This window comes from Nerophis lumbriciformis, linkage group LG02, assembly GCF_033978685.3.
Source record: "Nerophis lumbriciformis linkage group LG02, RoL_Nlum_v2.1, whole genome shotgun sequence".
NCBI classification, from domain to species: domain Eukaryota; kingdom Metazoa; phylum Chordata; class Actinopteri; order Syngnathiformes; family Syngnathidae; genus Nerophis; species Nerophis lumbriciformis.
Genome location: NC_084549.2, coordinates 74247501 through 74274514, shown reverse-complemented (window position 1 = coordinate 74274514; position 27014 = coordinate 74247501). Strand labels below are relative to the sequence as shown.

The window sequence follows — 27014 nt, the reverse complement described above, 5'->3', positions numbered from 1 at the left end:
TATGTATTAGTGCACATCTACACCCTAGATTAGTGCATTTATGTATTAGTGCACATCTACACACTAAATTAGTGCAATATTTCATTAGTGCACATCTACACCCTAGATTAGTGCACGTATTCATTAGTGCACATCTACACACTAAATTAGGGCACTAATTCATTCGCTTGTTTTCATTATTGCACATCCACACCGTAGATTAGTGCACTCACTCCTTACTGTAGTTGTAGTACTTTGTGCTATTGTGTTTATTATTATTGTTAATTGTCCTTTGCATGAGAAGAACGCGTTTCATTAAAAAAACAACTATTTAAATAATAACATATTTTATCACTGAAGTAGAATTGCTATTAGTATTACTATTATTAATACATTATTACTGTTATTAAATTGTTATTATTATTATTAATAATAGCAGTAGTAGTAGTGTTATTAGTATTGTCATCCTCACAGTTATAGATGCAATCATATAGCTATTCCTATTTTTCATTTTATTATGATTTATTTTAATTTCATTTATATTAAAAAATTTTAAGATACTATTTATCATTTAATTTTGAAAATATTTAAGGCATTATGTCATGTCTGTGTAATCATGTTTTGTTTTAAGTCACGTTTTGTTTAGTTATTGGACTCTTTAGTTTCTGGCTTTTCACTCCCTTATCTTGTTTCCATGATTACCCCATTAGTTTCACCTGTTCCACGTTTGGACTCATTGTACACTCTTGTTTGTCACCATAGCAACCCATTAGTTTTCACCTGTCACGTCACGCACCTGTTTCACGTTTTGAGTCACGCACCTGTTTTCGTTAATCATGTCTGTAGTATTTAAGTTCATTGTTTTTCAGTTTGTCTTTCTGGTGACATCCCAACATTTATGCTCTGCACTTTTCTGACTCTTTTTTCATGTCCATCGTTCACGCTGCTCCTTTTTGTCCATGCCAAGTACGTTTTATTTACTATTGCCACAGTTAGTGTTTTTTGTTGTTCATAGTTTTTGCCTTTGTGCAAGTGTTTGGTTTCATAGTTTGTTCTCCGCCATTGTGCGCGCCTTTTGTTTACTTCCTTGTTTTGTATTTATAGTGTTTAAATAAAAAATGTACCTTCATTCCCGTCTCGCCCGAGCCAACTTTCCGTTGCCTTCTAGAAAAACTAAACCCCAGGACCAAGTCATGACACATTATTTTTCACTTGTTTGCCATATCAGGTATTTCACATTATCAATCATTATTAATAGTAGTAGTTCTATTACTTTTATTATGGTTTTGTTATCAATATTATTTTGTATTACATAATTTCTCCTCGAAAGAACCTACTTTATAAAAAATAAAAAAATTCCCATTTAATTATCATCTTTCATATATTGGAGTAGTGTTGGACTTGGTTGCTTGTATTATTGTTATTTCATCCATCCATTTTCTACCACTTTTATTATTAATAAATTTTAATATACCGTATTTTCCGCACCATAAGGCGCCCTGGGTTATAAGCCGCGCCTTCAATGAACGGCATATTTCAAAACTTTGTCCACCTATAAGCCGCCCCGTGTTGTAAGCCGCATCTAACTGCGCTAAAGGAATGTCAAAAAAACAGTCAGATAGGTCAGTCAAACTTTAATAATATATTAAAAACCAGCGTGATGTGGGCGCGCATGGAGTCGTTTATCAACATGGACGGAGCTGCGTGAAAAAAGCCACCCGGCCTCTTCGCGTAAACTTACCTTAACCACTCGCTCATCTTTTCTTCATCCATCCATCCCTTCGAGTTAGCTTTTATGATGACGCCGGCTGGAAAGGTCTCTTTTGGCAAGGTCTTCCTTTTGAATATCACCATGGGTGGAAGTTTCTGGCCATTAGCATGGCAAGCTAGAACCACAGTGAAGGATGACTTCTCATTCCCTGTGGTGCGAATATTCACCGTACGTGCTCCCGTTGTATCCACAGTGCGGTTCACAGGAATATCAAAAGTCAGTGGAACCTCGTCCATGTTGATAATGTTCTCTGGCCGGATCTTTTTTTCAGCTATCTTGTTTTTACAATATGCACGGAAAGTAGCCAGCTTTTCTTGAAAGTCTTTAGGCAGTTGCTGTGAAATAGTAGTCCGTGTGCGGATGGAGAGATTGCGTCTTTTCATGAACCGGATCCCTGTCGCTTAGTAGGAGCCATTTTGTGGTCTTTACAGATGTAAACACACAAAGGAAATGAAACGTAATATTCGCGCGCTTCTTCTTCTTCTACGCGGGCGGGTGGTTGCTTGCAGTAGAAGAAGAAGCGCTTCCTGTTCTATGGGGGCGGGTGCTTACCTTGGCGGTTGCTTGCGTAGAAGAAGAAGCACTTCCTCTTCTACGGGGAAAAAAGATGGCGGCTGTTTACCGTAGTTGCGAGACCGAAACTTTATGAAAATGAATCTTAATATTAATCCATATATAAAGCGCACCGGGTTATAAGGCGCACTGTCAGCTTTTGAGAAAATTTGTGGTTTTTAGGTGCGGCTAATAGTGCGGAAAATACGGTAAATGTTATTTTTAACATAATTATTGCTATCATTTTTCCCCAATACTTTCCTTCTTTCAAACGGAGTGCACTTTTGTAAAACTGTAAAAGTTATGGTTTGAGTCAACAATAACGTAAACAATCAATTATAACCATTATTATTATCATTATTATTATTATTATGAATCAAATTATCATTATGCTGTCTATATTCTTAACAAAATTGCATGATCCTACTTTTTTTCATTTTCTTAATAAACTTGGGCATCGGAAAAATGTTTTTAAAAATGATTGTACGCAATAATGATAATCATTAGTGTTATTACTACTATTGTTATTGTTAGCTCTATTCCTATTTGTTGATTTATTATACATTATTTCTTCATTCTACTTCGTGTTTTAATGACTACACCAATTTAATTAATATTGTTCACTTTAATAATCCTGTCATGGAGGGCTATAATTCTCATTATTATTATTAGGGCCCGCATGGCCCATTGCATAAGGACTCCCACAGGGAGTCCTTATGCAATGGGACATAAGGACCTATTGAATTTGTAAGGTTTTATTCTTTATTCTTCCGCCGCCACATTAAACTGTAATTTGACCCACTTAACATGCTTCAAAACTCACCATATTTGACCCACACATCAGGACCTGCGAAAATTGCCTTTTTTTAAAAAAAACGAACCACAAAACTCAAAATTGCGCTCTAGCGCCCCCTAGGAAAAAAAAAACTAGACTGCCTATATCTCCCACTAGGAAGATCGGAGAGACATGAAACAAAAACCTGTATGTAGGTCTGACTTAGACCTAGTTTTCATAATTGTATATCATCGGGCAAAAATCAACAGGAAATTGGCAATTCCCCCTTCAAGACATAAAAGTACTAAAAACAGTCACTTTTGCCTCTGAGCTGTAATTTGACCCCCTTAACATGCTTCAAAACTCACCAAACTGAACACACACATCAGGACTGGCAAAAATTGCGATCTAATAAAAAAACCTAACCCCAAATCTCCAAATTGTGCTCTAGCGCAATTTTTTAATGAAACGCACAAAAAACTGCTCCTCGGATGAAAAAAACTGACAAAACTGCCTGTAACTCCCACTGGGAAGGTCGAAGAGACATGAAACAAAAACCTCTATGTAGGGCTCACTTAGACCTACATTTCATAAATTGACAACCCCCAGCAAAAATCAACAGAAAGTTTGCTATTCCCCCTTCAAAACAAATTTTTTGTAAAAACCGGTCACCTTCCTTCAAAAACTATCTCCTCTGAGCGCGTTTGTCGTTTCGGCTTCAAACTAACACAGGAGAGAGATTAAACCCTTGTGTATAAAATAACTGAACAGCGTTTTAATACCTGCTCCGGTTTTGATTTTATGACCCTTCAAAGACCCGCTGCGCTGATGCTGCTGCGCTGCTGTTTTTTTTAAGATGGCTGCTTAAAAGGAGGAAGCACCAGTGTGCCTACACAATGCAGACAAGGTAGGTACACTAGACAAAAGTATTGGGACACTTATGACTACCACCGGACAAAAGTATTGGGACACTTAGGCCGAAAACTGGACAAAAGTATTGGGACACTTAGGCCGAAAACTGGACAAAAGTATTGGGACACTTGGGACTACAACTTGCCAAAAGTATTGGGACACTTGGGACTAAAACTGGACAAAAGTATTGGGACACTTAGGACTAGCACCTGCCAAATACGCGGGCCCGACCAACGCTGCTTGCAGCTTTAATTATCATTTGTCTTTGGTCACGTTTCATATCCTCACTGTGAGTTCCAGCGTGGGTCACATGGACGACTCCCTCGGGCGCCCCGAACATGAGGGGTAAAAAAAACTTAAAAATAACACTGTCACTGCTCGTCATGTCGGTGATTAATGGTGTTGTTACTTTTGCGCAGTAAAAATAAAAATAAGTTTTCACGGAGGTTCATAATTCATTTAGTCAGAGATAAATAGTTCAGTTCAGTTTCAGTTTCAGTTGATGTGGAAGATGCAAAAGATACAATGTGATGCATCACATTGTTTCATTACAGGAGTAGGAAGAAGCAGAGTTTATTTAATCTTACCCCTTTTCATGCTTAATCCATTCCATCATTTAATTCCACATACTAATATACTAAAGCTTTTAAGTGTTGTACAAATGTTTTAAATCACTTTTCCTCCAGCTTTGGTTCAATGTTCACAAAGTACTTATTGAAGCTTTCAACTACTTTGTTCATATTGTCACATTTTACAATCCCATCTAAGAATAGAGACGATAGAGACAAAGAAGCAGCTTATTGAGGACAATGGCAGATGCAGGACTTATGCAGATCCCAAATACACATCAGCAGGCACCAGAAGATAAGAAAAGTTGATTTTGCATAATATTGATCATATGTCTGCTAATCGATGCCATTTGTGGGTCCTTACACACACACACCATATATGTTGATGTCATGTCTGTGTAATCGTGTTTTGTTTTAAGTCATGTTTTGTTTAGTTTCTGGCTTTTCACTCCCTTGTCTTGTTTGCATGATTACCCATTAGTTTCACCCGTTCCACGTTTGGACTCATTGTGCACTCTTGTTTGTCACCATAGCAACCCATTAGTTTTCACCTGTCACGTCACGCACCTGTTTCACGTTTTGAGTCACGCACCTGTTTTCACTAATCATGTCCATAGTATTTAAGTTCATTCATTTTCTGTTGTTCGTGCTGACGACATCCCCGCATTCTTACCCCTGTCACACTCTACGTCCATCTCTGCGCACTTCATGTCCATGCCAAGTAAGTTTTGTTTATTATTGCCATAGTTAGTGTTTTTTTGTTGTTCCTAGTAGTGATGGGTTGATGAGGCGTCATGAAGCGTTTCGACACATTGCAAAACTGTATTGATACTGTGTCGATACTGTGTCACTAAATACTGACATCTGCTGGACATTAAAAATCCCTACAGGCAACCTATGGACCGACTCAACTGACACTGATTTGATGCCCTAGTACAGGGGTCACCAACCTTTTTGAAACCAAAAACTACTTCTTGGGTACTGATTAATGCGAAGGGCTACCAGTTTGATACACACTTAAATAAATAAATATATTGTCATTTGTAAGTTACACGTAAGTGTGATTCAAACAAGAATAGCTAAATAAATACATTTATATATATTTAAAAAAATGGGTATTTCTGTCTGTCATTCCGTCGTACATTTTTTTTTCCTTTTACGGAAGGTTTTTTCTAGAGAATAAATGATGAAAAAAACACTTAATTGAACGGTTTAAAAGAGGAGAAAACACGAAAAAAAATCAAATCAAATTTTGAAACATAGTTTATCTTTAATTTCGACTCTTTAAAATTCAAAATTCAACCGACAAAAAGAAGAGAAAAACTAGCTAATTTGAATCTTTTTGAAAAAATTAAAAAAATAATTTATGGAACATCATTAGTAATTTTTCCTGATTAAGATACATTTTAGAATTTTGATGACATGTTTTAAATTGGTTAAAATCCAATCTGCACTTTGTCAGAATATTTAACAAATTGGACCAAGCTATATTTCTAACAAAGACAAATCAGTATTTCTTCTAGATTTTCCAGAACAAAAATTTTAAAAGAAATTCAAAATACTTTGAAATTAGATTTAAATTTGATTCTACAGATTTTCTAGATTTGCCAGAATAATTTTTTTGAATTTTAATCATAGTAAGTTTGAAGAAATATTTCACAAATATTCGTCGTCGAAAAAACAGAAGCTAAAATATTTATTATTCTTTACAATGAAAAAAAAATAAATGTACTTGAACATTGATTTAAATTGTCAGGAAAGAAGAGGAAGACATTTAAAAGGTAAAAAGGTATATGTGTTTAAAAATCCTAAAATCATTTTTAAGGTTGTATTTTTTCTCTAAAATGTTATTTCTAAAAGTAATAAGAAGCAAAGTAAAAAAAAAATAAATGAATTTATTCAAACAAGTGAAGACCAAGTCTTTAAAATATTTTCATGGATTTTCAAATTCTATTTGAGTTTTGTCTCTTTTAGAATTAAAAATGTGGAGCAAAGCGAGACCAGCTTGCTAGTAAATAAATGCCATTTAAAAAAATAGAGGCAGCTCACTGGTAAGTGCTGCTCTTTGAGCTATTTTCTTTTGTTTTCGTTAGTCAAGTTTGTACATCCGCCTTGAGCGCGCCTTTTGTTCCTTTGAGTGTTATTATTAAATCATGTATTTACCTTCAAGTCATATCCAGTCCAATTCACTTGCACCTCGGGAGAACAAACCAAGCCGTAGTCCGAGTCATGACAGTTGAAGCACAGTACGTTTGACTATGGTAGTCGTAATGCTCCGACAATCCATCATGCGGTGCGGCTTCGTAGCTTACCAAAGTACTGAAACATTCCGACAGATTTTTCAGCGCCGTGTGTAATATTCGATATTCTCAATGCAACGTCATAGTTTTGGCGTTGCTTGCCTACGGGTACATGCTGGCATCATTTATTGAACAGGCGTCCACCTGCAGTCCACATTTATCTCTTATTTGTGACTGGTCACACTTGTCATTACACCATGTACCAAATAAAATTCCTTCGAGGTCGGTAAGCACAAGCAGAATGAATACGTACATAAGGCGCGGCGAGTTAAAAGGCGATTTTTGGGAAAATGTAAGGAATTTAAACGCGCCTTATAGTCCGAAAAATACATTTACAGCATACGTACTGTATATGTTGTGGAAAACTGCCACATGAGTAAATGATTTGTGCGAGATGAAGAGTTCAAGCAGCTGCCGAGTCTCCAGATGTCACACATGCTGCCAGAGGATTGCATTGTGAAGCAGGAGGGCGGAGGTCAGCTTTGGCTACGCTCGCTCTCACATTCACACTTGAAGAGTGCTGGATGCATGTTGTCGGACTGTGGGAGGAGGCGGAGAACACCCGCAGGAACACAGAGGAGCCTACAAGTGACCTCCAAGTGCTAAACGCATCTATAGCGGGTGCTCTATTTGGAAAGTTAACTTTCGGGCTGCAGGGATTCATCCATTCATTCAATTAGAAAAAAAGATTTGGTTTACAAGATATTCCGTTGCTTGGATTCATCTTTTAAAGGGAACTTAGACTTCAATCAATCAATCAATCAATCAATGTTTATTTATATAGCCCTAAATCACAAGTGTCTCAAAGGGCTGCACAAGCCACAACCACATCCTCGGTACAGAGCCCACAAAAGGGCAAGGAAAAACTCACCCCAGTGGGACGTCGATGTGAATGACTATGAGAAACCTTGGAGAGGACCACATATGTGGGTAACCCCCCCTCTAGGGGAGACAGAATGCAATGGATGTCGAGTGGGTCTGACATAATATTGTGAGAGTCCAGTCCATAGTGGATCCAACATAATAGTAAGAGTCCAGTCCATAGTGGATCCAACACAATAGTGAGAGTCCAGTCCATAGTGAATCTAACATAATAGTAAGAGTCCAGTCCATAGTGGATCCAACATAATAGTAAGAGTCCTGTCCATAGTGGATCTAACATAATAGTAAGAGTCCAGTCCATAGTGGATCTAACATAATAGTGTGAGAGTCCAGTCCATAGTGGATCTAACATAATAGTGAGAGTCCAGTCCATAGTGGATCCAACATAATAGTGAGAGTCCAGTCCATAGTGGATCTAACATAATAGTGTGAGAGTCCAGTCCATAGTGGATCCAACATAATAGTAAGAGTCCAGTCCATAGTGGATCTAACATAATAGTAAGAGTCCAGTCCATAGTGGATCCAACATAATAGTAAGAGTCCAGTCCATGGTGGATCTAACATAATAGTAAGAGTCCAGTCCATAGTGGATCTAACATAATAGTAAGAGTCCAGTCCATAGTGTTTCCAACATAATAGTAAGAGTCCAGTCCATAGTGGATCTAACATAATAGTGTGAGAGTCCAGTCCATAGTGGATCTAACATAATAGTAAGAGTCCAGTCCATAGTGGATCCAACATAATAGTGAGAGTCCAGTCAATAGTGGATCCAACATAATAGTAAGAGTCCAGTCCATAGTGGATCTAACATAATAGTGAGAGTCCAGTCCATAGTGGATCTAACATAATAGTGTGAGAGTCCAGTCCATAGTGGATCTAACATAATAGTGAGAGTCCAGTCCATAGTGGATCTAACATAATAGTGAGAGTCCAGTCCATAGTGGATCCAACATAATAGTAAGAGTCCAGTCCATAGTGGATCTAACATAATAGTGAGAGTCCAGTCCATAGTGGAACTAACATAATAGTGTGAGAGTCCAGTCCATAGTGGATCTAACATAATAGTGAGAGAGTCCAGTCCATAGTGGATCTAACATAATAGTGTGAGAGTCCAGTCCATAGTGGATCTAACATAATAGTGTGAGAGTCCAGTCCATAGTGGATCTAACATAATAGCGAGAGTCCAGTCCATAGTGGATCTAACATAATAGCGAGAGTCCAGTCCATAGTGGATCTAACATAATAGTGTGAGAGTCCAGTCCATAGTGGATCTAACATAATAGTAAGAGTCCAGTCCATAGTGGATTTAACATAATAGTAAGAGTCCAGTCCATAGTGGATCCAACATAATAGTAAGAGAGTCCAGTCCATAGTGGATCTAGCATAATAGTGAGAGTCCAATCCATCGTGGATTTAACATAATAGTGAGAGTCCAGTTCATAGTTGATCCAACATAATAGTAAGAGTCCAGTCCATAGTGGATCTAACATAATAGTAAGAGTCCAGTCCATAGTGGATCTAACATAATAGTAAGAGTCCAGTCCATAGTGGATCTAACATAATAGTGAAAGTCCAGTCCATAGTGGATCCAACATAATAGTGTGAGAGTCCAGTCCATAGTGGATCTAACATAATAGTAAGAGTCCAGTCCATAGTGGATCCAACATAATAGTAAGAGTCCAGTCCATAGTGGATCTAACATAAGAGTGAGAGTCCAGTCCATAGTGGATCCAACATAATAGTAAGAGTCCAGTCCATAGTGGATCTAACATAATAGTGAGAGTCCAGTCCATAGTGGATCTAACATAATAGTGTGAGAGTCCAGTCCATAGTGGATCTAACATAATAGTGAGAGTCCAGTCCATAGTGGATCTAACATAATAGTGTGAGAGTCCAGTCCATAGTGGATCTAACATAATAGTGAGAGTCCAGTCCATAGTGGATCTAACATAATAGTGTGAGAGTCCAGTCCATAGTGGATCTAACATAATAGTGTGAGAGTCCAGTCCATAGTGGATCTAACATAATAGTGTGAGAGTCCAGTCCATAGTGGATCTAACATAATAGTGAGAGAGTCCAGTCCATAGTGGATCTAACATAATAGTGTGAGAGTCCAGTCCATAGTGGATCTAACATAATAGTAAGAGTCCAGTCCATAGTGGATCCAACATAATAGTGTAAGAGTCCAGTCCATAGTGGATCTAACATAATAGTGAGAGTCCAGTCCATAGTGGATCCAACATAATAGTAAGTGTCCAGTCCATAGTGGATCTAACATAATAGTGTGAGTCCAGTCCATAGTGGATCTAACATAATAGTAAGAGTCCAGTCCATAGTGGATCTAACATAATATTGTGAGAGTCCAGTCCATAGTGGATCTAACATAATAGTGAGAGTCCAGTCTATAGTGGATCTAACATAATAGTGAGAGTCCAGTCCATAGTGGATCTAACATAATAGTGTGAGTCCAGTCCATAGTGGATCTAACATAATAGTGTGAGTCCAGTCCATAGTGGGGCCAGCAGGAAACCATCCCAAGCGGAGACGGGTCAGCAGCGCAGAGATGTTCCCAACTGATGCACAGGCGAGCGGTCCACCCCGGGTCCCGACTCTGGACAGCCAGCACTTCATCCATGGCCACCGGACCTGTGTGTCTCCACCTCGACAAGGGGTAGGGGGGAGCAGAGGAGAAAGGAAAAGAAACGGCAGATCAACTGGTCTAAAAAAGGGGGTTTATTTAAAGGCTAGAGTATAAAAATGAGTTTTAAGATGGGACTTAAATGCTTCTACTGAGGTAGCATCTCTAATTGTTACCGGGAGGGCATTCCATAGTACTGGAGCCCCAATAGAAAACGCTCTATAGCCCGCAGACTTTTTTTGGGCTCTGGGAATCACTGATAAGCCAGAGTTCTTTGACTTGGACTTATCCATCCATCCATCCATCTTCTTCCGCTTATCCGAGGTTGGGTCACCCAGGCTTCCCTCTCCCCAGCCACTTGGTCCAGCTCTACCCGGGGGATCCCGAGGCGTTCCCAGGCCAGCCGGGAGACATAGTCTTCCCAACTTGTCCTGGGTCTTCCCCGTGGCCTCCTACCGGTCGGACGTGCCCTAAACACCTCCCTAGAGAGGCGTTCGCGTGGCATCCTGACCAGATGCCCGAACCGCCTCATCTGGCTCCTCTCCATGTGGAGGAGCAGCGGCTTTACTTTGAGTTCCTCCCGGATGACAGAGCTTCTCACCCTATCTCTAAGGGAGAGACCCGCCACCCGGCGGAGGAAACTCATTTTGGGCCGCTTGTACCCGTGATCTTGTCCTTTCGGTCATAACTGTCGGAGGCAGATATTTACATATATCCGAATTTAAGTGTTACTTCTTTTTATTTCATAATCATATCACAAAACAGCTAGTGTTTTTCTTCCGAATGTGGTCTTTTGGTTGTCTGCAAAACTGTGTGCTTAACCTTGAAGTGAGGAATGTTAGAGAGAGAGATAATAAGCATTTGTTTTGGCTAGAGAGACATGACTGCCAGGGGGGGAGGAAGAGAGACTTAAGAGTCAAGAAATCTGCGTTCAAAGAACTCCGGCTTATTAGTGATTCCCAGAGCCCAAAAAAAGTCTGCGGGCTATAGAGCGTTTTCTATTGGGGCTCCAGTACTATGGAATGCCCTCCCGGTAACAATTAGGTCCGGTGGCCATGGATGAAGTGCTGGCTGTCCAGAGTCGGGACCCGGGGTGGACCGCTCGCCTGTGCATCGGCTGGGAACATCTCTGCACTGCTGACCCGTCTCCGCTCGGAATGGTGTCCTGCTGGCCCCACTATGGACTGGACTCTTACTATTATGTTGGATCCACTATGGACTGGACTCTCACAATATTATGTCAGACCCACTCGACATCCATTGCTTTCGGTCTCCCCTAGAGGGGGGGGGTTACCCACATATGCGGTCCTCTCCAAGGTTTCTCATAGTCATTCACATCGATGTCCCACTGGGGTGAGTTTTTCCTTGCCCTTATGTGGGCTTTGTACCGAGGATGTCGTTGTGGCTTGTGCAGCCCTTTGAGACACTTGTGATTTAGGGCTATATAAATAAACATTGATTGATTGATTGATTGAAGAGGAGAGAGGGTTTTGTTGGGGGGGGGGCAGACCATCTTAGCCGCGCGATTGAATGTTCTATGCTGGACTGGTCTCAATGTATATATGCAAAGCTTTGCAAATCCATCCATCCATCTTCTTCCGCTTATCCGAGGTCCGGTCGCAGCCTAAGCAGGGAAGCCCAGACTTCCCTCTCCCCAGCCACTTCGTCCAGCTCTTCCTGTGGGACCCCGAGGCGTTCCCAGGCCAGCCGGGAGACATATTCTTCCCAACGTGTCCTGGGTCTTCCCCGCGGCCTCCTACCGGTCGGACGTGCCCTAAACACCTCCCTAGGGAGGCGTTCCGGTGGCATCCTGACCAGATGCCCGAACCACCTCATCTGGCTCCTCTCGATGTGGAGGAGCAGCGGCTTTACTTTGAGCTCCCCCCGGATGACAGAGCTTCTCACCCTATCTCTAAGGGAGAGCCCCGCCACCCGGCGGAGGAAACTCATTTCGGCCACTTGTACCCGTGATCTTGTCCTTTCGGTCATAACCCAAAGCTCATGACCATAGGTGAGGATGGGAACGTAGATCGACCGGTAAATTGAGAGCTTTGCCTTCCGGCTCAGCTCCTTCTTCACCACAACGGATCGATACAGCGTCCGCATTACTGAAGACGCCGCACCGATCCGCCTGTCGATCTCACGATCCACTCTTCCCTCACTCGTGAACAAGACTCCGAGGTACTTGAACTCCTCCACTTGGGGCAAGATATCCTCCCCAACCCGGAGATGGCACTCCACCCTTTTCCGGGCGAGAACCATGGACTCGGACTTGGAGGTGCTGATTCTCATCCCAGTCGCTTCACACTCGGCTGCGAACCGATCCAGTGAGAGCTGAAGATCCTGGCCAGATGAAGCCATCAGGACCACATCATCTGCAAAAAGCAGAGACCTAATCCTGCAGCCACCAAACGAGATCCCCGCCTAGAAATTCTGTCCATAAAAGTTATGAACAGAATGGGTGACAAAGGGCAGCCTTGGCGGAGTCCAACCCTCACTGGAAATGTGTCCGACTTACTGCCGGCAATGCGGACCAAGCTCTGGCACTGATCATACAGGGAGCGGACTGCCACAATCAGACAGTCCGATACCCCATACTCTCTGAGCACTCCCCACAGGACTTCCCGAGGGACACGGTCGAATGCCTTCTCCAAGTCCACAAAACACATGTAGACTGGTTGGGCAAACTCCCATGCACCCTCAAGGACCCTGCCGAGAGTATAGAGCTGGTCCACAGTTCCACGACCAGGACGAAAACCACATTGTTCCTCCTGAATCTGAGCTTTGCAAATATATTACAAAATACCTATTCTGTCTCTGGTGGTTCTTCGACTCGGCTTTAAGTGTCGTAAAGAGCTTGGGAGCGACTTGTGACTTGAATTCCCTGGGAGGGAACAACTGGTCCAAAACGCAACACAACCCAAAGCTCATGACCATAGGTGAGGATGGGAACGTAGATCGACCGGTAAATTGAGAGCTTTGCCTTCCGGCTCAGCTCCTTCTTCACCACAACGGATCGATACAGCGTCCGCATTACTGAAGACGCCGCACCGATCCGCCTGTCGATCTCATGATCCACTCTTCCCTCACTCGTGAACAAGACTCCGAGGTAGTTGAACTCCTCCACTTGGGGCAAGATATCCTCCCCAACCCGGAGATGGCACTCCACCCTTTTCCGGGCGAGAACCATGGACTCGGACTTGGAGGTGCTGATTCTCATCCCAGTCGCTTCACACTCGGCTGCGAACCGATCCAGTGAGAGCTGAAGATCCTGGCCAGATGAAGCCATCAGGACCACATCATCTGCAAAAAGCAGAGACCTAATCCTGCAGCCACCAAACCAGATCCCCGCCTAGAAATTCTGTCCATAAAAGTTATGAACAGAATCGGTGACAAAGGGCAGCCTTGGCGGAGTCCAACCCTCACTGGAAACGTGTCCGACTTACTGCCGGCAATGCGGACCAAGCTCTGGCACTGATCATACAGGGAGCGGACTGCCACAATCAGACAGTCCGATACCCCATACTCTCTGAGCACTCCCCACAGGACTTCCCGAGGGACACGGTCGAATGCCTTCTCCAAGTCCACAAAACACATGTAGACTGGTTGGGCAAACTCCCATGCACCCTCAAGGACCCTGCCGAGAGTATAGAGCTGGTCCACAGTTCCACGACCAGGACCAAAAACACATTGTTCCTCCTGAATCTGAGCTTTGCAAATATATTACAAAATACCTATTCTGTCTCTGGTGGTTCTTCAACTCGGCTTTAAGTGTCGTAAAGAGCTTGGGAGCGACTTGTGACTTGAATTCCCTGGGAGGGAACAACTGGTCCAAAACGCAACACAACCCAAAGCTCATGACCATAGGTGAGGATGGGAACGTAGATCGACCGCTAAATTGAGAGCTTTGCCTTCCGGCTCAGCTCCTTCTTCACCACAACGGATCGATACAGTGTCCGCATTACTGAAGACGCCGCACCGTTCCGCCTGTATTATTTCATGTTGTGTTTGTACACAGCTAGCCAGACAGAGTATGTACTATAGTACAGGCCCGGCCCTAACCAATCTGGCGCCCTAGGCAAGATTTTAGGTGGCGCCCCCCCACATCGGCAGTGAAGTGTATATACCAGGGGTCGGCAACTTTTACCAGTCAAAGAGCCATTTTGACCAGTTTCACAAATTATAGAAAACAATGGGAGCCGCAAAAATGTTTTGAAATTTTAAATGAAATAACACTGCATACAAAGTTGTTTTTTTTGCTTTGTGCTATGTATAAACCAGGGGTCTCAGACACGTTGCCCACACCTTTAGGTGGAATTTGAAAGCTGGTGCGGCACGCGGGTTTTAAATGAATGGTGCTTGTCAGCGTCATGCATGCCGTGATGGTACAGCATATAGCGCCCACTACACCCAGCGTGCCTGATCAGCCACACGTTGTATGGGGCTTCCGCTTGCTCACGTAGGTAACAGCAAGGCATACTTGGTCAACAACCACACAGGTCACACTGACGGTGGCGGTATAAAAAAACAAAACTTTAACACTCTTACTAATAATGCGCCACACTGTGAACCCATGCCAAACAAGAATGACAAACAAATTTCGGGAGAACATCTGCACCGTAACACAACATAAACACAACAGGACAAATACCCAGAATCCCATGCAGCCCTAACTCTTCCGGGATAATTATACACCCCCCCCCCCCCACCCCCCCACAGTGTGGCGCATTATTAGTAAGAGTGTTAAAGTTTTGTTTTTTTATACCGCCACCGTCAGTGTGACCTGTGTGGTTGTTGACCAAGTATGCCTTGCTGTCACGTACGTGTGCAAGCAGAAGATGTATATTGTATAACAAGTGTTGGGCTGGCACGCTGTTAATACAGATTGTAGAGGGCGCCAAATGTTGTACCATCATGGCACGCCCTTATTATAGCCGTAAAGGGTGAAAATCGGTGATTATTAATCCCGAGTGTTTTCTGCGAGAGGCACTGAAATCCGGAAGTCTCACGGGAAAATTGGGGGGTTCAGCAAGTAAGCTGCTGAGCCGCATCAGAGTGATCAAAGAGCCGCATGCGGCTCCGGAGCCGCGGGTTGCCGACCCCTGGTATATACTCACAAGAAACCGAATAGCTTTGTCTTTGACCTTTTTTTTTACTTACAACTATACCTAATATATAAAGGGGTGGAAAAGTGACGATTACCTGCAGGGCAAACATTAGCTAACCAGAAGGCAATAACAATGTAAACAAAAAACACCTGCTTAAAAGATCTAATACAAATGTCCCTGAGGAATGTAAGGTGGGAGTACTGTAATTACCTAACGTTACATTATTATTTTCCATAACAATTTAGCCCCCTCCACAATATTAACCCGACGTTAAAACAGAACTAGCTATTTATTGATTAGCAATTGCCGAATCATGTAACATTAGCTTAATGCTAAAAAGCCAGGTTACTATCACATTCTGTAACAGACAAATAATTTCATGTAGGCTAACGTTACCTACCTGCTACCTCTGTCTTTTCTCGTTTCTCCTCCTCTTCTTTTCTCTTTTTTCTTCCCTGGGCACCTGACAGTTTTGGCCGTTTTGACATCTTGTGTTGATTTTTTGATGTGGTGACGTCCAAAAAGAGTCATGATACGGGAAGGGAGGGGGCGCACCGTGCGTGGGGAGGGGGGGGGGGCGTAATGTTGTAACAAATAATATTTCTATTAAATAGGCTTTACTTTGCATTTTAATCAACGTGGGATTATTTTTTGTATTTAGAAATAATAGTATCAACTTCTGCAGCATCGCGTGGACATCGGGGGCAGTACCTCTGGATTGGCAGACCGGGGTGGTGGTTCCTCTCTTTAAGAAGGGGAACCGGAGGGTGTGTTCTAACTATCGTGGGATCACACTCCTCAGCCTTCCCGGTAAGGTCTATTCAGGTGTACTGGAGAGGAGGCTACGCCGGATAGTCGAACCTCGGATTCAGGAGGAACAGTGTGGTTTTCGTCCTGGTCGTGGAACTGTGGACCAGCTTTATACTCTCGGCAGGGTCCTTGAGGGTGCATGGGAGTTTGCCCAACCAGTCTACATGTGCTTTGTGGACTTGGAGAAGGCATTCGACCGTGTCCCTCGGGAAGTCCTGTGGGGAGTGCTCAGAGAGTATGGGGTTTCGGACTGTCTGATTGTGGCGGTCCGCTCCCTGTATGATCAGTGTCAGAGCTTGGTTCGCATTGCCGGCAGTAAGTCGGACACGTTTCCGGTGAGGGTTGGACTCCGCCAAGGCTGCCCTTTGTCACCGATTCTGTTCATAACTTTTATAGACAGAATTTCTAGGCGCAGTCAAGGCGTTGAGGGGATCCGGTTTGGTGGCTGCAGGATTAGGTCTCTGCTTTTTGCAGATGATTTGGTCCTGATGGCTTCATCTGGCCAGGATCTTCAGCTCTCACTGGATCGGTTCGCAGCTGAGTGTGAAGCGACTGGGATGAGAATCAGCACCTCCAAGTCCGAGTCCATGGTTCTCGCCCGGAAAAGGGTGGAGTGCCATCTCCGGGTTGGGGAGGATATCTTGCCCCAAGTGGAGGAGTTCAAGTACCTCGGAGTCTTGTTCACGAGTGAGGGAAGAGTGGATCGTGAGATCGACAGGCGGATCGGTGCGGCGTCTTCAGTAATGCGGACGCTGTATCGATCCGTTGTGGTGAAGAAGGAGCTGAGCCGGAAGGCAAAGCTCTCAATTTACCGGTCGATCTACGTTCCCATCCTCACCTATGGTCATGAGCTTTGGGTTATGACCGAAAGGACAAGATCACGGGTACAAGCGGCCGAAATGAGTTTCCTCCGCCGGGTGGCGGGGCTCTCCCTTAGAGATAGGGTGAGAAGCTCTGTCATCCGGGGGGAGCTCAAAGTAAAGCCGCTGCTCCTCCGCATCGAGAGGAGCCAGATGAGGTGGTTCGGGCATCTGGTCAGGATGCCACCCGAGCGCCTCCCTAAGGAGGTGTTTAGGGCATGTCCGACCGGTAGGAGGCCACGAGGAAGACCCAGGACACGTTGGGAAGACTATGTCTCCCGGCTGGCCTGGGAACGCCTCGGGATCCCCCGGGAGGAGCTGGACGAAGTGGCTGGGGAGAGGGAAGTCTGGGCTTCCCTGCTTAGGCTGCTGCCCCCGCGACCCGACCTCGGATAAGCGGAAGAAGATGGATGGATGAATGGATATCAACTTTTTTTTTTTTTTTTTTCTCCAACATTTGTGGCACTGGCGTGGCGCCCCCTGATGGACGGCGCCCTTAGCATTTGCCTATACGGCCTATGCCACGGGCCGGCCCTGCTGTAGTACATGACGTGTATCATGATCGATATTGAAGTGACTCACTCCGTGGTCAGTTGTACGTCCGCTTCTACCTGCTTCTGGTTCCTGTTTTTGGCTCATTGTTTGCCAAGCTTTAGCGTAGCCTCCCGTGCCATGTTGTAGTATTTTGGCTGGACTATAGGAAGCGAATCATCTTTCTTACCTGCACTGTGCTTCCTGCATCTCGAGGAAACAATCAGAGCATTGCCATGCGAGCCAGACCTAACGGGGTCTGCACAGACCATAGACCGCGTGGAGGAAAAAAAACTGTAAATAAAGAATGCCTGGGGGAGTTAATAACTCCCGTAAAGTGTGTCCATTTGGGCAAATGCTGTGCAGCGATAATGGCCTCGTTTGTCACATGACATTTGATGTGATGCTCTGCATAAGCGAGATGTGTTTTAGTGGACGTCTCATCCTCGACATGAATCATCCTCTGGCCACATTTCACTCCGGCAGACCAATGTTGATGAAGTCGCAAATCATATTCGCACTTTGTCAAAGAGTCTTCAAGCTAATGTCTGCTGCGTTCAAAGTAGCACACACACACACACACACACACACACACACTTGTATTTCGACCCTTCTTGAGACGTCAAGAAGGAAAAGTACCGTCCATATGAGAACCGAGTTAGGACCAAAATCATGGTCCCTATACGGAAAAGCACTGCATCTAATAGAGAGCCAAATACTAGAGTCCGTGAACATTGCTCCAAAGTCAGGATTTGTTTCTGTTGATTTCATGTGCATACAAAAAGTAAACACTGATGCAAAAGCAGCAATATATGATCAAACAAGACGGCCGGTAAAGAAAGACTTCCCGAATTCATCCTCGAAAAAAACCCCGCCAGTTAGCTTCTACAGCTGGGTTGCCCAAAGTCAATCAATCAATCAATCAAAGTTGATTTAAATAGCCCTAAAGTGTCTCAAAGGGCTGCACAAGCAACAACGTAGTGCGGCACAGGGGCCATCCTTTGCCATCGGCCTTAAGCACATTATAAAAAAACAAAAAAATAGAGATCTCATTTGCACCCCCTGGTGGTGAAATCTACCAAAATGAGGGTGGTCGCAAAAAGGAGGGATTTTTTTTCAAATTGACTGTGTCGGTTTTAAAAGTGCTCCCCCTCTGGTCAACATATGAAATAACAAGTGTGTGTAAAAAATTAAAGCGCTCCCCCTCTGGTCAACATATGAAAAAACAAGTGTGTGTAAAATAATAGGAAGCGCTCCCCCTCTGGTCAACATATGAAAAAACAAGTGTGTGTAAAATAATAGGAAGCGCTCCCCCTCTGGTTAACATATGAAATAACAAGTGTGTGTAAAAAATTAAAGCGCTCCCCCTCTGGTCAACATATGAAAAAACAAGAGTGTGTAAAAAATTGGAAGCGCTCCCCCTCTGGTCAACATATGAAATAACAAGTGTGTGTAAGAATTTGAAGTGCTCCCCTCTGGTCAACATATGAAATAACAAGTGTGTGTAAAAAATTAAAGCGCTCCCCCTCTGGTCAACATATGAAAAAACAAGTGTGTGTAAAATAATAGGAAGCGCTCCCCCTCTGGTCAACATATGAAATAACAAGAGTGTGTAAAAAAATTGGTAGCGCTCCCCCTCTGGTCAACATATGAAATAACAAGTGTGTGTAAAAAAATAGGAAGCGCTCCCCCTCTGGTCAACATATGAAATAACAAGTGTGTGTAAAAAAATAGGAAGCGCTCCCCTTCTGGTCAACATATGAAATAACAAGTGTGTGTTAAAAAATTGGAAGCGCTCCCCCTCTGGTCAACATATGAAATAACAAGTGTGTGTAAGAATTTGAAGTGCTCCCCTCTGGTCAACATATGAAATAACAAGTGTGTGTAAAAAATTAAAGCGCTCCCCCTCTGGTCAACATATGAAAAAACAAGTGTGTGTAAAATAATAGGAAGCGCTCCCCCTCTGGTTAACATATGAAATAACAAGAGTGTGTAAAAAATTGGAAGCGCTCCCCCTCTGGTCAACATATGAAATAACAAGTGTGTGTAAAAAAATAGGAAGCGCTCCCCTTCTGGTCAACATATGAAATAACAAGTGTGTGTAAGAATTTGAAGTGCTCCTTTCTGGTCAACATATGAAATAACAAGTGTGTGTAAAAAATTAAAGCGCTCCCCCTCTGGTCAACATATGAAATAACAAGTGTGTGTAAAAAAATAGGAAGCGCTCCCCTTCTTGTTAACATATGAAATAACAAAAGTGTGTAAAAAATTGGAAGCGCTCCCCCTCTGGTCAACATATGAAATAACAAGTGTGTGTAAAAAAAAAAAAAGGAAGCGCTCCCCTTCTGGTCAACATATGAAATAACAAGTGTGTGTAAGAAATTGAAATGCGCCCTGTTAGGCCAAAATTACTTTAAATAAAAAAATAAAAAATTGTATATGGAGACATACTGTAAGAACTCAAAGGAAATAATTAAGATTAAAAACCAATTACAAACAAAAAATAATTAAAAAAAAAAAATTAAATTACCTTTTTTATATTTGCATAGTATGTATATATTATTAATGTTGTAAATACACTTCTTTATATATCTAGAAAGGCTGGTCTTAAAGAGGGAGGCCTTTTTCAGAGGTCTCAAGAAGGTAACAAATACAAGAATGTGTGTGTGTGTGTGTGTGTGTGTGTGTGTGTGTGTGTGTGTGTGTGTGTGTGTGTGTGTGTGTGTGTGTGTGTGTGTGTGCACTTGTCTCACCATCCTTGTGTGGACATACACTTGACAAACCAACCTTTCTGTGAGGACCTTTTGACGTGTGAGGACATTTTCCTGGTCCTCACAACTACAGAAGTAAAATATTTTGTTTTACTTTGTGTGTTTTGCATTCTGAAGTGAGGTTGCAACTCTCTACTCCCATCTAGTGGTAGATATACATTTTTCCATCATTCTAGCTATAGTGGAAAGGGGGGCCCTCCCAATCTACTAACCAAACGTGGGTCCACACAAAGTAGGCAAGACATGTATGTGTGTGTGTGTGTGTGTGTGTGTGCGTGTGTGTGTGTGTGTGTGTGTGTGTGTGTGTGTGTGTGTGTGTGTGTGTGTGTGTGTGTGTGTGTGTGTGTGTGTGTGTGTGTGTGTGCCCCTTGCAATTTTTATTCGTAATCGATTCAAAGAGATAAAAACAATTGTTGTTTTTTTTGTTTTTTAATCTGTCCTGTCTAGAAGTGTTGGATACTTCTCTTGTTGCCTTATTTGTATTTGACTTTATTAAATATCATTTTATTAATCAAAACATTTTTTATTTTAATTAATATGGAAATGTATCAGTGTTGTTTATATATGTTATGGCGGAATCTAGTTCATCATAGAACTGGTACTTAATGTTATTTAAAAAAATATTGATTTTGAATCGAGAATCTTTTCGAATTGGGTTGTGCTGAAAATAAATGTTGTTGTACTTTTCACAATAAAGTTCCATTCCATCATGCAGAACTCAAAGCGGACTCAGCCAGACTCCCTAAAACTAATGTTTAACATTGTCCCTGCCAACCGTGCAAGTATGCCTCGAATGTACACTTTTCAAAATGTGCGAGCTCAATAGATTTGCCATAAACATGTTACTGCTTAGCATTAGCGATTTCACATGGCGATTTCAACGCCTCCGAATGCAGTAATGGGAACTACAACTCAAAGCAAACAGTTGGTGTGTAATAAACCTCAGCACTCACTATTTCAACACTTGCTAACAAAATAATTAATGGCAAAGACTACTTCCTGACGAGGCAACACACCCTAGCATGTACACTGCTAACATATTGGAATCGCAACTGCATGCAAAGTCTACTATATAATACTTGCAAATGAGAAGTGTAAGAAATATGACAAATGGTTATCATCAGTAAATATCAAATGAGATTGCACTATTAAACAAATTAACATTGATAACGCACACAAGTACTGGTATCGATTCCCAGTTACCAGGAGTTGGTACTGTATCGGTTCAAATGTGAAGGGTACGTATCCCTAATCACACTTGTCCGTGTTGTCCTCGTGGTGGCATCCCATCCTTTCAAAAAGCCAAAAAAAAAGTAAATAGTAAAAACACATGTTGATCTGTTATCGATTTCTGGTTCTATGGCTATCATCACACGTGTCTTTGTTAAATAATATTAATAGATTTTATTTGTAAAATCACTTTACATTGAGCAAACAACCTCAAAGTGCTACAGTGCAATTAAAAAACTAAAAAACAAAAACAAAACAACAGCGCTAAAACCACACATAGCTGCCCCAAAAAGTAAAATAAATAGTAAAAAACAAAACAAAACAAAAAACAGCCTAATAGCTAAAACTAGCACACATATCTAAAAAAAGGCTTGTTTAAAAAGAAGGGTTTTTAAGCCTTTTTTAAACGCATCCACAGTCTGTGGTGCCCTCGGGTGGTCAGGGAGAGTGTTCCACAGACTGGGAGCGGCGGAGCGGAAAGCCCGGTCTCCCATAGTTCGGAGCTTCGTCCTTTGTAGCGTTGTTGTACCTGTGGTGCCCCCACCCTTTTAAAAAAAAAAAAGCCAAAGAAAAAGCCAAATAGAGGCCTCAGAAAACTCGTCCACATCGTGCTTGATCATTCGGTTTGGCATATTTTCCAGAATAGTTTTGGTTTAACCGCCAATTGAGCAACGATTGTTATGTCCTTGCACATTTAAAAGCCAGTTAAAACGTCTCATTGCGCTAAAGTTGAATGTGTGGGGGAAAAAAAGCCTTGACCGGCCTTAGTAGGATGTTGATGCTGTGTACTAGAGATGCGCGGTTTGCGGGCACAACCGCGGAGTCCGCGGATCGGGCGGATGAAATAAAAAAAAAAAAAGATTTTATCCGCGCGCGGGTCGGGTCGGGCGGATTAATTAGATTTTTTTTTTTTTTTTTTTTTTTTTTTGCGGGTGGCAGTTAAACCAATTGGTAAATATATATACATAGTTAAATGTTGCTACCCACATACGAAAAACGAGCAGGCACCTGCAGCATATGCCACAACAGAAGAAAAAAAAAGAAAAGAGATGGACACTTTTACGGAGCGGAGAAGGGACGCCTCGCCGGGGTCCGGGACCGAGGCCCCTTCCCCCGAGAGGGCCCCACCGGGAGCCGTAGCTGAGGCGATCCGCGAGAAGGGCCCGACGCACGTCCAGGGTCACTACCGTGCCCACCGCACCGACACCCCGCCTCGTCCGCCTTCGCCGCGGCCGGCGTCACGCGCAGCAGGTAAGCAGCTTACCTGCCCGCCACCCCCGTGGCCGGGGGCTCGTAACAGGGGTCACTCCGCGCGCTCCGCCCACGCAGCTTACCTGCCCGCCATCCTTGTTGCTGGGGCCGCGTAACAGGGGTCGATCCGCGCGCAGTGCGCTCACGAAAGGGGTTGGGCTCACCCTGGGGAGCCGAGTGGGCCACTTTTGGTAAGCAGAACTGGCGCTGCGGGATGAACCGAACGCCGGGTTAAGGCGCCCGATGCCGACGCTCATCAGACCCCAGAAAAGGTGTTGGTTGATATAGACAGCAGGACGGTGGCCATGGAAGTCGGAACCCGCTAAGGAGTGTGTAACAACCCACCTGCCGAATCAACTAGCCCTGAAAATGGATGGCGCTGGAGCGTGGGCCCATACCTGGCCGTCGCTGGCAGCGAGACGCGCTTGGAGGTGCGCTCAGCGCGGCTCCCATATGATTGCGCACTGGTGTGCGTCTGGGTCGTGACAGCGTGGCACGCGAATGTCTGTGCTGCATTGGATCAGTCTCCTTTCTTTAACAGGCAAAAGCTTTATAACCTCACCATACCTGCCAACTTTTGAAATCAGAAAAACCTAGTAGCCAGGGTCCAAGGGCCGCAGGCCCCGGTAGGTCCAGGACAAAGTCCTGGTGGAGGGTTCAGGGCTTCGCCCCCCGACGCAAAATGATTATTAGCATTCAGACAGGTTAAAATGTTGCTAAAACCATCACTTTTCTATCAGTCACAGTGACTTTTCAAAACAAAAATATTACAGCAAAAATCATATGGGTTGATTGACATGTTTATTCTGTAAGCTAACTTCAATAGTTTGAAATTATTTTGACAGTTAATGCCAGTTATCCTGTCAACCTTTCACAAGACTTCCATTTGTTAATTGAAAGTATAAACACTTTTTACAGTAAACAAATGGTAAAACAGTACTAAACAATTCCATTAAAAAAAAAAATTGGTGTCATTATTAACTTTCTGTCCAAGCTTGTATAATCTACTGCCTTGTTCAATTGTAAAAAATATTCTGTGCCTAAAATTCACATTTCTATCACAATTATCATACTGTAAACATGGTAAGCTAACTTCATTAAAATTAATAGTCCTGTCAATAGCATGGAATTACAATTCAAATGTAGTTTTTTTTGTAAGCCTTTCAAAAGAATTCAAAATATGAAAAATGAATGAAAATTAATTGAAGCCATCAGACACTTGAAAAGTGGCACATCACATCTCTAATGTAATCATTTGAACTTTTCAACAGAAATAGCACTGCAAAAATATGAAGGACATACTTCTGTATTTTGGTAGTTATGCTGTCAACATTTAACAAGATTTCTTCAACTTGGACTTGAAAGCATAAATAGTATAAACACTTTTAACAGTATGTCGTGCTGTGAAATACAGCCGACAGGATTGCGCACCAAACACGAAGCAAGGCCAAAGCGCTTGCCATGCATGGTGCAGGAGAACAAAGGACTTCTTTCATTTAAGGTTTGTGATAAACCATCAAACTCATTCGTTAAAAGGACTCTATAGTAATATAAAGCGAGTTTTTCTGGACATTATCATGCAAGAAAAGTTTATTTTTGGGACCGCGATCACCGCGTAATGATTTTTAAAGGTTGCATTACAAACATTTAACTGTCCCATGTGATCAGCCAGTGCGATTGGAAGTCCATGCTCAATTATTGCCTCCGTAAATAAAACTTCGGCATTTATCACATCCAAATCTGTTTGGGCGATGAAAAACGTTGAAAGTTTTCCACTTGTATCGCTAGCAACGGCATTAGACTTGTGTTTTTTTGTCCCAAAGTGGTCTTTTACATGGCTAATTCCTCCGTGTCCGATCGAAAAATCTTGTCTGCACAAGGTGCAATTCGCGTAGTTTTCACCCTTTTTTTTTTTTTTTAATTAATGAAAAACCGTATTTTTTATCACTGCACCCGTAACCCGGAATAGGTTGATGAAAACCGTACGAAATACGGGAAAACCGGAGTAGTTGGCAGGTGCCTCACTAATGCCTTGCATCGTCTATATTAGATATAACGGGCGGATGGCGGGAGGGTGCAGTTCTGATCAAACGTTACATCGGGTGGATGGCGGATGGTTGACGACTTTCTGATGCGGTTGCGGATGAAATATTTGCCTATCCGCGCATCTCTACTGTGTACTCTTCCACGTCATGGCCGCCTGCAGGTTGACCTGCCGCTGACCTGAGGGAACACAAAGAGGATGTTGTTGTGGTTATTTCGGATCAAAGCCCTTTGGAGTCGACCCTAAACTGACCACGCAGGCGTCATTTATCAGGCTTCATTTGCATATTCTTTGCTTTAAAGCGCCATCTCCCGACACGTGTGAGGGGCTGGGAATTACATTTGGCCTGGCGGGGATTTATCCGCCTGACCTTTTGCAATTATGAGCAGGCTTTCTCCGTCTTATTGATCGGGCTCTCACAATGAGAATAAATGACATTTAATGAGTGAAAGTTGAAGGCTAATGAAGCCTGGTGGTGGGGAGGAGGGCACCATACGCCGCGCAGTAAACGTGATCCCGCATGAATCCGCAAATGTCCTTTTATGGCAATCTGTCCTGTCAGACAAATCCTAATGTTGATGTAAATAATCTATATTTGCTGCAGAAAACACTTGTCTTATTTGTGCAAACTACACAAATAGTTAAGTTGTCAGGTTGTGTAAATGGTCAATAAAAAGAGAAATTATTTTGAATAATAATAATAATGGTTGTAATACTTGTGTTGTCCACTAGACATCCGTGGTCTACAGAGCTTCATGGACCAGGCCTCCCGCCTGGGCCTGGACGTGTCCCTGCAGCGGGTCGACCGCAACGTCAGCCGGGTCTTCACCGACCTTTTCAACACGCTGAGGACCGAGGAGCTCAACCGGTACCGGGACACGCTGCGGCGGGCCGTGCTGCTCATGAGCCCCCGGGGAGCGCAGGTGTTCATCCACCAGGTAGGACACCTAGAGCTCCTCCTTGTGGACTTGTGCTGCGTCATGGACAAAGATTGTCTACATCAGTCAAAGATTGTCTCCTCCATCACGTTCTGATGCTTCATCAGCTCTGTTTGTTCAAGCAATGGCTGCAAAATGCCAAGAGGTGACGCAACATCCAGGCTAACTTCTGAAATCACAACCAGGCTAACTTCTGACACCACAACCAAGCTAACAATGACACCAAATTAAGGCTAACTTCTGACATCACAACCAGGCTAACTTCTGACATCACAACCAGGCTAACAATGACACCACAACCAGGCTAACTTCTGATACCACAACCAGGCTAACTTCTGACACCACTACCAAGCTAACTTCTGACATCACAACCAGGCTAACTTCTGACACCACAACCAGGCCAAATTCTAACATCACAACCAGGCTAACTTCTGACACCACAACCAGGCTAACTTCTGACACCACAACCAGACTAACTTCTGACACCACAACCAGGCCAAATTCTAACATCACAACCAGGCTAACTTCTGACACCACAACCAGGCTAACTTCTGACACCACTGCCAAGCTAACTTCTGACACCACAACCAGGCTACCTTCTGACACCACAACCAGACTAACTTCTGACACCACAACCAGACTAACTTCTGACACCACAACCAGGCTAACTTCTGACACCACAACCAGGCCAAATTCTGACATCACAACCAGGCTAACTTCTGACATCACAACCAGGCTAACTTCTGACATCACAACCAGGCTAACTTCTGACATCACAACCAAGCTAACAATGACATCACAACCAGGCTAACTTCTGACACCACAACCAGACTAACTTCTGACACCACAACCAGACTAACTTCTGACACCACAACCAGGCTAACTTCTGACACCACAACCAGGCCAAATTCTAACATCACAACTAGGCTAACTTCTGACACCACAACCAGGCTACCGTCCGACACCACAACCAGGCTAACTTCTGACACCACAACCAGGCTAACAATGACATCACAACCAGGCTAACTTCTGACACCACAACCAGGCTAAATTCTGACATCACAACCAGGCTAACTTCTGACACCACAACCAG

At 43.2% G+C, this 27014-nt stretch overlaps 1 protein-coding gene across 1 annotated transcript in view; it reads left to right on the top strand.

Moving 5' to 3' along the window:
* The window catches only part of grid1a (glutamate receptor, ionotropic, delta 1a), a 758266-nt gene that overhangs the window by 472321 nt on the left and 258931 nt on the right, over positions 1-27014 (top strand). The window contains exon 4 of the mRNA XM_061968559.1: positions 25716-25921. Coding sequence (XP_061824543.1) covers positions 25716-25921 — 206 coding nt within the window. The remainder of the gene's footprint in view (positions 1-25715; positions 25922-27014) is intronic.